At 33.5% G+C, this 13,445-nt stretch overlaps 1 protein-coding gene across 1 annotated transcript in view; it reads left to right on the forward strand.

Annotated features, from left to right (window-relative positions):
• Positions 1 to 13,445, forward strand: part of KIFAP3 (kinesin associated protein 3) — a 108,132-nt gene that overhangs the window by 70,603 nt on the left and 24,084 nt on the right. The window contains exons 19-20 of the mRNA XM_025044005.1: positions 1,725 to 1,914; positions 7,573 to 7,672. Coding sequence (XP_024899773.1) covers positions 1,725 to 1,914; positions 7,573 to 7,672 — 290 coding nt within the window. The remainder of the gene's footprint in view (positions 1 to 1,724; positions 1,915 to 7,572; positions 7,673 to 13,445) is intronic.

Consider the following 13,445-nt stretch of genomic DNA (forward strand, 5'->3'; position numbering starts at 1 on the left):
CCTGACACCCATGTGTGGCCGTGTCAGAGAGGAGCTGATTGAGAATATAATGTGCAGTGTACTATACTTAGCAGATCAGAAGCTGCTTCCTCCCATATCATTCATTGGTCAACAGTTCAACCCCTTCATAGAATCTTAGTGCCGAAAGTTGACCTAGGAGGTTGGTTGTTATATTCTCGTTCACTAAAGAATACATTCTCCACTTATCCTGCCAAATGTTCATCTGTCCTCTCTTTCATTGCCTTTCCCCATTGCTGCCCAAGGTTACTTCAGTGTTCTTGAATTATCTGGCCACTTCTAATAGGGGGACCCCTGATTTAAAAATTATAATAGTTGAATTAATAAATGTTTATTATTTTAAAGTAAAATACAATAATACTTATGATAGTTCTGCTTTTATGTAATTTAAGTTTAAATAATTAAGAAAGAGACAACTAATAGGGATGTTAATAGATAACTATTCGAAAGAAGGAAAGCTTAATAATTTGGTGGCAAATTGTCATTAGCAGTACCATAGCCAAAAAATATATTCTGCCTCCACTAACCTCAGCTGAAATGGAGCATCTATATATTTTCAAAGATGTGCAGTTAGAATACACAATTTGACAGCTGACACTGCTAAGAGAATTATTGATAACGTGAAACTTAAAATTTAACAAGATAATAATTGTAAAATTTCAGACTTATTCTTACATCCCAGAAACTCATTCTGTGATGACAGATTTTGACTTGAGCATCAATCTGTATGGAAACTGCTCAACTATTTGACTAAAGTGTGTATTTGGTCCATGATCATGAGCATCCTGACTGTTGGAGGACAGTACTATTAGCTGGCACCTTTCCAACTTTTTAGATAACTATAACCAAAAGTGTTAAAGATATTGACAGAGGAATTTAAAACTAAGAACCCTAAGATTAGGATAAGAAATACCTGAAGCATTTTTTTTTTTCATCTATGAAATCAGTAGTATGGTCCATTAATTAAGTGAATACACTAGTCAGACATAGCCATAACCTGTGGGAAAAGTGGGAAGCTGGATAGATTCAGGTGTAGTTTATAATAATTGGCCTGTTTTCCTTCAGAAACATTCACTAAGGATTTTCCATGTGAACAGGTATTACAGATGGAGCAGTGAGTAAGCCACCATCTTGCTCCTTAGGACTTCAGGGTTGAAGCAGGAGATAGACATTTAAAGAAACAATTATGACCAAATAAGATAACATTATTATTTTGTGCTTAAGACAAAATTAAGTTAAAATCTGCTACTTGTTTTCTGTAGTAACCATTTCAGTAGTTAGGAGAAAAACTTTACTAGTGCTTTTTTTGCTGCTGAAAATTATCTAAACAAAAAGATACAGCAAAAGATGAATTTTAATGCTTCACCACCTGTCATTAATGTCACAAGTAATTATAGCCACAGGACTGAAGACTGATTGCTTACCCATGTTCTAGTAATTAAAAAACTTGTGAAATTTAAACTTTTCCAGTTTTTGCCATTGCCATCGGCGATTGGTAAACCTAACAGATGTCTTTAATATATGTATTTAATTGATTTTTACTGATGCTGTACAAAATAATTCTGAACAGGTATCATTAATGTATCCTCTGAGCCAAGTGAAGCACCCCCATTCTCTTCCCACGAGGTGAAAGCACTGTTTTCTGAGCACCAAGGGAGTTCCTGCCTAAGCTTATGTGATAATAGTTGATCGTTTGTTTTTAATAGGAATATGATGAAGAATGGGCTAAGAAAATTCAGAGTGAAAAGTTTCGCTGGCACAACTCTCAGTGGTTGGAGATGGTAGAGAGTCGTCAGATGGATGAGAGCGAGCAGTACTTGTACGGCGATGACCGAATTGAGCCATACATCCACGAAGGAGACATTCTCGAAAGACCCGACCTTTTCTACAACTCGGGTAAGACCACAGTCAACGCAAAACTAAACCGTTTGTCTGCGAGCTGCAAGTTGGGATTTCAGTCTGCCAGCCTTGCTCATTCCCAAGCTTCACAGACACTTCTTTCAGCACATGGATGCTCTTGTGCTGGATGGAGGTTTCAGACGCAACATCAGTCCATACCAAGCAGACCTGTTCAGTCACTGCGATTTTTTCCTGTTTGTCTTTGATGTGATGTCCATAAAAAGGGCTGTAGCCAGGAAGATTAATTGCTCTTAGTTTCTTACATTCTAGGATATAGAACTTAAAGTGACATCTTCAAGATTTCTGACTTCTGTTGGAAAATGTAATTTTCATTTTTCACTATTCTTCATTTATTTAAATGTATAATTTACTAATTTATGTTTTGTTTTCCATATATTTTAAGTCTAATTTTGCTATTGTTTTGGTTTAGTTTCAAAGTAGTAAACTCTATTTGGTTGGGATGATTTAGATATTTTATAGCAATAGTTTTAATTTTTTCCTTCTAAACTCTGCTAGTGTTTTCAAGGTAAAATTTAATTTTTGCATAAATCTTACATATATTATAACCTTGTTGATTCTGCCTAACTGCCTCTTTCCAGGGATGAGTTTGGCACAAAGATTGGTAAGGTTTTGAGTATTTTGGCTTTTTATGTGTTGCGCTGATGCCAATATTGATATTACTTCATTGAAGTCATTTAGTTGACGACAGGAAGGAAAGGATTTCTAGTTGAGATCTGCAGTAGGTTTTAAATGAAAAGCATTAAAGTAATTATATCTGAATTAATAGCTCACTTTTTTCCTACTATGTTTGATTCATGAGTTTTCATAATTGTGTATCGTGCAAATTGCCCATAAACACTGCATTATTTTTATATTTGATATAGATACTTGAATCCCAGAAAATTGATACTTTACTTTGATATTAAATAGATTTCTTCCTAACTGAACTTTACAGTAGTTATGAAATACCGTTTTGTGTTTCAAACCAGATGGTGGAGATCATTAATTTCAACCAACCAGAATGTCTCAGTTCAGTAATGGCAAGCAGCTGTTCCATACATATTCAGATATTCATGAAGTACAATGATGTAAAATATATATGATATGAATTTTTTTGTTGATAGAAATCAGGATTTCTTGGAATCAGGTTTCTTGCTTTGAAGACTGATAGCTGTTTTTCAGTGTGAATCAATTCCCAGTCTGCAAACCTGAGTAAAACTTTTAACTACCGCAATAGTCAACTTTGTTGTTTTAATGCAATTAGAGTTTTAGAATAGATTTCTAAAAAGTTATACCACATTTCCAGAATTAATTCACTTAAATTAACCTCTTAAAATGAAAATCATAAACATTTTTCTGTGAGATATTTTATAATTATAACGTGCTTTGTATAATTCTAAATTATATATTTTTTTATATATAAAACTTCAAAATTTCAAAACAACTACCACTGATGGAAAAAAATATAATTTTAAGGATTTGGGGGTGAAGTATTATCATTAGATATCATCATAGTTGTTTTTTAATACCTGTAGCCTGGCGATACGGTAGATAGTTGACTGTGGAGATTTCATTGCTATGAGTTTAAAGATATAGTTCTCATATCAAGCCATCTATTTTTTTAGATAATTATTTTACCTAGTTCATTTTTCATGAATAGTTCATCTATTAGATGAATCTCTATAGTATCTCTTAACATATACTATGAAATCTAGATAGTGCCAGCCTCTTTCACAGTGTGCAGTTGTGTCGTCAGAAACTCCAAGAGGAATTTTTAATACTGCAGATTTGTTCGAATGCAAGAGACATCTTATTTCAGCCCCTGGCCTCCATGAAACTTTAGGTTGCTTCCGATCAAAGCAGCTTCAGCCACAGAGGTTAAGCGAACGGCCCAGGAGTCCCTGGGTCTCCTTCTGCTTTAAAATGAAATAGCATCGGCTGCTTCTTAGTCATTAGAATGGCCTCCTATATTTTCCGACAGTTAAGTATGTCAGAATGTGTCTGTTTCTTGCTTTTCTTTTTAGAAAGGATCTTAGCATCGTCTTATGGAGTAGGAACCGAGCATCCCCTTTAGTTACAGTGTTGTTTCTCTAGAGTCCGAACCTATTGGATTATAACCACTGATTAATTTCTCTTTCTTTCATGCTGTTTGTTTTAGTACTTTTACCAGCGGAGAAAGTACATTATAACTTACAAAGCTGTGTTGATACTGTACACTTCTAAATGACTTTTCCCTTTTTGATCATTCCTCATCAATTGTGGTGAATCTTATTCTTAGCATTTAACATGTAAATAAATATATGTCTGGACTATGGCTTGTTTCTGTCTTTAGAATCATTGTAAAACAACAGTTTTCATTTACCTTTGTGTTTTTCTGGTGTGTTTTATCAGGCACAGCCAAATAAGCTGTGATTTACTACCTATTTTCGTCATTTCTTTTTTCGTTTTCTTCATTATTGATATCTATTTTCTCCCACACAATCACAATTTCACTGTTAGCTAGTTATGTTTCCATTGACTTTTAAAAAACAAAGTTTATTTCAGCAACAATGTGTAAGAAGGAATCATTTTTTCACATTTTACTTTTATTTACAATGAGTATAAGCCAGTTTTTTGACTTTTAGAAATCACAAGTCATAAATTACCTGTGCTAACAATAAATTTGCTTTGATTTCATCCTTGATCTACTATGTACCCCATTCTACTCGTAAGCATATTTATCATCATTACTTGGAACACCTGAGAAAGGTGTGTGATATATAACCCTGGTATCAAGGCTTCATATAATTAATAATGTACGTGATGCTCTACCGAGTGCTCTGGTGTACATCATCTCTGTCCTGTTTGCTTTCTGATTGTTTAGATGGTGCATGAAATGCTTTGGTTCCTTGTTGCCATCTTTGAAACCATAAGGTTAGACCAGGAGCCTGAGAAGGACACTCCTAGATTTATCTGGAGTTCGTAATGCAGAACATGTGATTCCTTTTTATTATTTCTATAAAAGAATTAATTTTGGATGCAGAATGCTGAGAAACAGATAGTTCCAAAGAAGTTGGGGTCCTTGACTTGAGGATTTAATTTAAGGTGTAATTTAACTTTTATATCTCATTCTAGTGAAGAAAGGTTGCTCATATGTCAGAGTTGCCTAAATTTTGTCAAGCCACTAAAGGGTGTCGTAGAAGCTGTAGTTTACAGAGTGAATTGCAGTGTCCCAGGATTAATAAAAATTAAGTTCACGAGTATAAATTTTCTCTTTACTCGCATAATATCAGGCTTATAACATTGTTAAACTAGTTGTATTTGGGGTTTATAAAATTTCTGGCTGAATCTTTAAGCTCAGAAATACTTAGTTTGATCTCTATTTGATGAGCTCCCAGTCTGTAGTTCCCTCTCTCTATTCCATTTGTCCTTTTCCTCCTCATTTTTCCCTTTGGAGATGATGGGAGCTCTGAATCAAACTGAAGATGTTGAGAATTTGACAAGAGTTTTTTATATAATTTCTTCCTAATCTGGCTCACTTTCCTAGGACATGTTTCATGTGATATAAACTTTTAAAATATAATTCAGGTGTCATTTAATTTAGTTGTCTTTATATATAAAGTATTTCTGGGTGTTAGAATATTTTATTCTACTGGCATGGCGAATATCTTTGAATTCATTTTCAAAGTGTGGTGTACATTTTTCTTTTGGCATTTTACTTCGCTTTGTTCCTCTAAAACTGCCATATTTCTTAAACCCTGATCCTCACTTATTTGGTTTTAATTTAACAGAGGAGCTTGTTGATTTTTGTGGTCTTAACCTCGTTACTTTAGCCAGATTTTCACAAAGTGTTAGATTCATATAAAATTAATTTTTTTTTTTTAAGCTGGTCAACTCTCTGTAGTGTGTTGGCATTTCCCACAATTTCATTTTCTTTGTAACTTTTTAATGTTTAGCTGGTCTTTGATTTATAGAATCTTAAACTTTTAGAGGACATAGAAACTAGTCTAAATATTAGACTCTTTTAAGCTACCTCTTAAGTATTTTAAATTTACTGAAGTAATAAGACAAATACTAAAGGTATTCACTGACAATTCGACAATTAAATAGTAGTGTAAGTCCTTTGTACATGATATGTAACAAACGGATATATATATGCAGCAAATGAGTAGTGTAGGAGTCTTACGGAAATACAGATCATCTCACTTACTCATTTGCTGACGGTATTGCTTTTTTCCATTCGCTCAATTTTTAATACCTTTACTCTTTAAATAAGTTTTGTTGTTAAATACTTACCTTTCAAGACAAGTCAGTTGCACCTCTGCCAACCTCCCTCCCCAAGCAGGGTGTTTCTACCCCCCTTTTTCTGTCTCTAGCGCTCATTTTGGTACATACCATGTTTATTCCTGTTGCATATCATTTATTAATGAAATGTATTATTTAATTGTATCTTAAGTGTTTGTCTTATATTTTACTTAACCTGAAATTCTAGAAAACAGAAATTATGTCTTGTATTTTTTGTATTTCTCATGGGACCTAGGAAAGTATTATTACGCATATGGTAGATGTAAAATGGTCATCTGGTGAATGAATAATTTGCTTACTATGCACCAGATTTATAAATGATGTTGTGGGTATGACCTAGTCAGTATTTATCCGGAGGTCACTTAACAACCCAGAATACTTTCAAAACAGGACACTTCAAAGTCCTCAGGGCTTTCTGAATAGTTATTGGAAGAGCCACAGATTGAAGTATATGTTTGTTCTGCACGCAGGATGGCTCTGCAGCCTTCGTTTAGGGCTTTTCCTCAAGTCCTTCTTATTGTTAACTTACTCGTGATTTTATCAAAAACAGGTTATCTGGACTTTGGAGCAAACGAGAAAATAGTATTCCTCTACAGTCAGGCAGAAGTAATAAAGACTTCGATTTAGGAAAAGAAGCACTTTATAAGGAACTTGAAAGAACTTAAAAGCATATTGGTGTAGAGACACTTAGCATAGGTAGTCAGATGTATCTGATAACCTACAGCACGACTATGTAATAATTGATGCTTCTAATGAAGGTTGGGTCAAGAAGTATTTAAATTACATTCACTACACTTTTTAAAAACAAGGTGTGTAAAATATATTTATAAAGATTTCTAACACATTTGTGTGTTTAAAGGTTTGTCAAGCATTGCTTATTTAGAGATTCACTTATTTGAAATATCTAATTCCCTAACCATGTCATACGAATGAAGCTGTCTGCATATAAAGTATGAGACGTACTAGAGTTTGGCTCTTTACTGACCCCATTTCTCCATGTCTTTATTCATCCTGTTTCCGTTGCCTGGACCATCCATACTGTTCCTCCCTACCTCACCTCACGCCTGTCCTTTTCTGTCTTCACAAGACTCTAAGCCCCTTGAAGGCAGAGGTTGTCTTACTAACCTCTGTCCTAGTAGAGTGCTGCTAGATAGTAGGTGCTCAGCTGAACATTTGTTCATTCGTCGTGCTGCCTTGCTGTAGGGGAACACTTAGCCTGTGTGGTCTTCTGTTCACACTCCCAAGTCATGCTAGCATTTGTCTTACCAGATTAAATATGCAGGTTATCTTCTGTTGTATTGCTTGATAGAATAGTTTCTTTTTTATTTCCTGCAAATATGTTTTACTAGTTACTATTTCCCTTTTTCCTAGATGGATTAATTGCCTCTGAAGGAGCCATAAGTCCAGATTTCTTCAATGATTATCACCTTCAGAATGGAGACGTAGTCGGGCAGCATTCATTTCCTGGCAGGTAAACAGTCTTTCCAAGAAAAATCTAATATATAGTGATTCCTTTGATTTTGAAAAGCTAGACATCTCTTTATTCCCCAGTTTTCTATCTTTTTTCATTAAAGAGTACAAAATACTCAATATTTTCAAGAACATACTCATTCGATTTTAAATTAGTTTATGAAGTCACATTTTCTATGTTAAAAAAGGAGATCACAGGTCTGAAAAGCACACATGCTCATCACTTTGAAAACACAGGCTGTCTGTTGGAAGAGACAGTACTTTTGCCAAATTAATGAACCCAGATTGTGTCCTAAGTGTTTTCCAAAGCCAGTAAAATATAATTTAAAATAAGAATACAGGATATGTATTTTAACAATTATTCAGCCATTACTGTTTTAAAAAGTTCATACTTTGATTAAAGACTTTTCCTCTGTGGATGGCATTCAAATAAAACATTTAAGGAAAAAAATTTGACATGCCAGCATTGTTCTAAAATTGATTTTTAAAATAGTACTAGAATGCGTAAACAATATTTTCTCCTTCATATCCTATCTAGAAGTGTAGAGTGTAATATTTTAATTTAGGCTAGCTGTTGAAATTTCACATTAAACTAGTCTGAAGAATAGCTATTAGCCAATAGGACTAGTTATTTCTTCTTTAATTTATTTAATTTCCTCTTCTAAAATTCTGCTTTTCTTCAGCATAAACTATTTTCTGTTTGGAGGATGTGTTTATGTATTTTTTAGATGAAAGGGTACAATCATGGCTAATATTTTATAACTCCTTAATGATCACTTTTAATAAGCCATTTAATCCAATAATAACTCTTGTAACCATTATTGATCATCTGTTGTATATAATCCATTTTACAAATATTCGTCACATTTATTTTAACCTGCGTAGCAGTGTTTTAAAGCAGGTATTTAAAGCAGCTATTACAGGAATTTTACAAATGAAGAAATCAAGACACTAATTTAAGTAACTAATTTAACTCACAAGACACTAATTTAACTCACACAAGTAAGATGGTACAGAAAAAAGGTTGAACTCAGGTCTCTATGTCTCTAAAGCTTATGTTCTTTCAAACATGATGTCTAATTTGGAGGAAACGCAGCATATTGTAGTGACTTTGCTACAACCACATTAAGAAATACCTCTCACATCGCAGCCCAGTGCACACACACACACTTGTTTGTATATATGTGTGGGTGTGTGTACATGTAACACAAATTCCTTAAACAGTAATTACTTTTACTACCTGTAATGCACCATGATATAGTCCATTTTATTCTGTGGTTTTAGTTTTGAAGTACAGATTGCAGCCACTATGATGGTTTCACAACTCATCGATGGTCATGACCCAGAGTTTAAAAGCGTAGTGGGAAAACGTAGTATTACATGAAATACGGTAGCTGTAGGTGCAGCACAGTGTTCTGTAGAGGACTGTGAATAAATCATAGCGCTTCAGACATCGTTTTATTGGTGTACTGAATTGTCGTGGTAAGAAACTCCTGGCCTTAGGAAGTGAAAATTAAACGTGGTCGCACACCAGAAAGCGAATGGCTTTTGACTACTTCTGGTGTTTCTGTCTATGTGAGCTGTAATTATTTAAATAGAGGCTCTATTTAATCATCATAACTACTATACTCCATTGTGGGACACTTCACTGGACAGATGTTTTCTAAGACATAACTAGAGAGTAAGGAATGATTTGGTTTTACAATCCTAATATTTACATAGAAGGTTTTTGGTAATGGCATTTATGAGCTTCATTGTTCTGCCATTTATGTTTCACCTTGAACGAAGCATTATGTTTCTATCTCCATCAGGTACTGCCAGTCTAATAAAGGCACACAGATACTAATTGTGTATTACTTATTTGAGGAAGACTTACTTTTGTTTTTATATATAATTATGTGATTGTTAAGAACCTGAACATTTCATTAACATTGCACGTACAAAAAAAGAAAAAGAACTTATGAGCTCAATTCAGGAAAATCTCTCACTTCTGATTTTTAAAAATGGTCATTTTATAAAACAATGAAAGTGTTTTGAGAAATGGCTGTACTCGATGATTAAGTTACATGCCGTATTCAAAGGTTTCACAATTTTATTCCTTAATTCTGTTGATAATTTCTTATAAACGACTGGGAAGAGTCTCTTACCTTCATAAATTCAGTTCCTTTACAAGGGTAAAAATATTTAGGTAGCTTCTTTCATATCATAAAAGGCACATCACAGTAATGTTGGCTTAAAAGATTAGTTAATAAAACTTACCGTAGACTATTTTCAAGTCAAAAGAGTGATATACTCATTTATTATAATCGTTTTGATTTGAGAATTGTTTGCCCTTTAAAAAGAACTTCCCCTGAGAAAGTTAAGTCTTTCGACTCTTGTCTTTTGTAATTTTTCAGGCCTTAAATTACGCAACTGTATCATTGTCTTTTTTCTGTTTCCAGAAGAAACAATTTACAATGAATTTCTTCAGTTTCTTTGTAGGTAATAGATCAGATAAGAAGGGATTCTCAATTGGATCAGCAGAGACAGAAAGAAAATCTACAGTGTAGCCCAAACTCACAGTCGTTCTTCCTGCATTTTTTACTCCGGAATCATTTATTCAGGCTTTTATTCACTCTTTTTCGGTTGGTTGAGATTCAGTTATAATAGGATTTCTGTGTTCTTTGATAGTTACAAACCATAGATCTTAACTCTGGCATATTTTTTAATTCTGCAAAGATTTAAGTATTTTAAATTGCTGCATAATTATTCACATATTTTGGCACGAAAGTTTGCCACATAATGTCCCAGATGTGAAATTTGAAACTAATGGCTACCTTTCAGTTTCTGATATCCAGTAGATAAATTTAGAGTCTGTTAGATCAAATAACATTGACTTAAAATCATACTTTTGAAAATTTTTATTTTAACTGATTTTAAGCAAAATAGGAATTTTTTCAAGAAATGTAACCAGAAGGTGTTGAACTCTTAACTCTCTCCATCCTCACTGTGGAGATATGAATAAGCAGACGTAATGGACAACATGAAGAATTTAGGTTAGCTATGAAAAAAACAATGCCTTGATTGAATTTTGAATATTAGAAAGCTGATTTTTAAATACTTTGAAAAAGGGGGAATGTTATCTATTTTAAGATTGCTTTATTTTGAACATGGAAATTATCCAGATGACTTCAGATTCTTTCCCCACTCTGTTCTTTATCATGTCTTTGGTAAGTGAGCACTGTCAAGTTACCTGGGAAAAGAATAGTAAAAAAATTAGTGTATGAAACGTGAATTTTATCGTTGTCATCGTTTCTGATGGTTTGAGAACGTGAAGCAGCGGCAGTGTGCAGTGTTGTGCCCTTCGGCCAGGGCGTGTGGCTTTTCAGTCTTTGTGGTTTTTTAACATCAGTTTCCGCAGGTTCAGGTAAAGTAGGTGACCCCAAGTTCCTGCAGGGTAAAGAATAACTTTCTAATTTGTATGATAAGAGGTTTTTTAAAATTGTTTTAAGAAAAATTCTTTGCAAAGAATTTGGAAAAAATTCTTTAGTTTTAAGAAAAATTCTTTGCTTTCTTCCTAAAATGGCAAAGTTTAGTAATGGACAAATCTGTTAAAATGCGGAAACTACGCCAGATTTAGAGAATCCTTTAAACAGGTCAAATTAATGTTTTTCTTAAAATCCAAAGCAGGGGCTCCTTCTTAATCTGGATGCCTACATTTTTGTAATATAGCAAGGCAGTTTAATTGGAAACACTGAAAACCGTTCAACTCATCTATCCTATTCTACAAGAGAGACTAGATGTTTGATAAAATAGATCTTGGCAGTTGGACAGCGGATCTTGGGTTTTAGACATGTGTCAGTATCAGTTTGAACCTTTTGGCGCCAGAATTTCCTGACATTTAGGGGTAATGCAAAATACATTAGGGCTCCAAGCCATTAGTTACAGAGTTGCCAATCCCAGAGGGTCCGATGTAAATCTTCCCCTCCCCATATCTGAACTGGTGTTAGAAAGTAAAGTGGGACTTGCTATTGAAGCTAATTAAAAATAATAGGCGTAAGACTAGCTTTTCTCCCCCTTTTTACCATGTCTTCGTACCATATTTTTAGACCGTTTTTTTATTATAACTTTTACTTTTCAAGACTAACAAGAACCTCATGTTGAGTATTTTTAAACTGCTTCCAGCTTTTACAAATCAGTTTTTGTTGCAGTAAAAATGGCCCATTTTTCTTTTATAGGAATCCAATTTTCATAAACTGGAAAAAAAATTTGCAGAGACTGCTTAGGTTTCCTTGGGGCTTTGAAAAATGTTTTTCAGAGGGCCTGGAGCTCTTCTTTGTGGTTGGCACAGTGATGTCATTTACTGACCATTTCACTGGAGTCAGACGAACTAGCCGTGTGCATTATCTGGGCCTCCGGTTCCTGCCCTTCCATTTTCTGTGGTAATACAGCCCGCCTCTTTTTTTCTTTCTTAGAATACTTCAGCCTTAACTTGTCTGTTCATTATATTTATTATATATTATAAGTATGCACCTTTTATTCTGTTCACTCTAATTTTTTTCAAATATTAAATCAAAATTCAAATGCTAGTCATACTCTTAAAAATCATACTGCATAGACCTGACAAATTACCCATTTCCTTTTAATACATAAGAGGTAATCTTTTATCTAAATTTTTAAATGTACATTTTTTTTCTAAGACAAGGACTCTACATATAAAAATTAGACTTATTTCTGTAGCTATTAGGCCACCTTAATTATACTCAATTATTAACTCAGTTTTTTCACTTGAGAAAAGCTCCTCAGAATTACATATTCCCTGTCTAAAAAGCATTGTGTCATGTTTATAGAACTATCTATCGTTTCTAGAACTAGACGTTATGAGATTATTTCAAAACAATGATTCAAAGGAGAAATCAAATTTTATTGTCTATGTGACAACGCTTAATTTGGCCAATCCAGAAGTTCTTTTATATTGAGTGGAAAGTAAATATGCCTATCAAACCCCTTCTTTGATAAATCCTTTATCAATTTTAATCGATATCACAAACTCTGCCATTTGTTCTAGTAGTTTAAGAGTCAGTTACCTTCATTGCCTTGGCTGTAGTATAAACGTCATATGGAAAGATCAAAAAAAGTGAAAAGAACCTCCTAAAAACATTTCCTTTGATAGACATTGAGACCAGCCATTTGTTCAACAGCATTGTAAGAACTAAGTGATTGGTATATATTTATGAAATCTTTTAAAGATAATCACTAACTAAAACATTGCTTTATTTAGTGTATTATTAATTTTTTATCAATAATGAACATAGCCTTTTGTTATTTATTAATGTCTTTTTCTCAATGGGAAACATACTTCATGAAACCTTCAAAAAAAAACTCTTGACTTTAGTAATTTTTCCAGACACAGTGATTATAAAATAAAGCAGCCAGATTCCATTTTTGCCTATCAATTGCCAAAGATTTTTTTTAATGTTAATACCCACATACAGGAGCATCTCTTGTAGGAATTTAAATGGATAAAACCTTTATGAAATATGTTTAGTAATAGAGGATAGGAACTTTATTTAAATTCCTACAAAAGATGTGGATAAAACCTTTATGAAATATGTTTAGTAGTAGAGGATAGAAACTTTAACTTATTCACTTCCTTTAAGTCTGTAACTTCATTTCTAAGAATTTATGCTTATGGCATAATCAAAGATAAAGCCTGCATAAATAAATTATTAAAATAAATTATTGTGTGTCAGAGAAGATAGTTATACTGAACGTAGTGAAGTACACTAATTGTG

The sequence above is a fragment of the Pteropus alecto genome, unplaced genomic scaffold, assembly GCF_000325575.1.
Source record: "Pteropus alecto unplaced genomic scaffold, ASM32557v1 scaffold101, whole genome shotgun sequence".
Taxonomy (NCBI): Eukaryota; Metazoa; Chordata; class Mammalia; order Chiroptera; family Pteropodidae; genus Pteropus; species Pteropus alecto.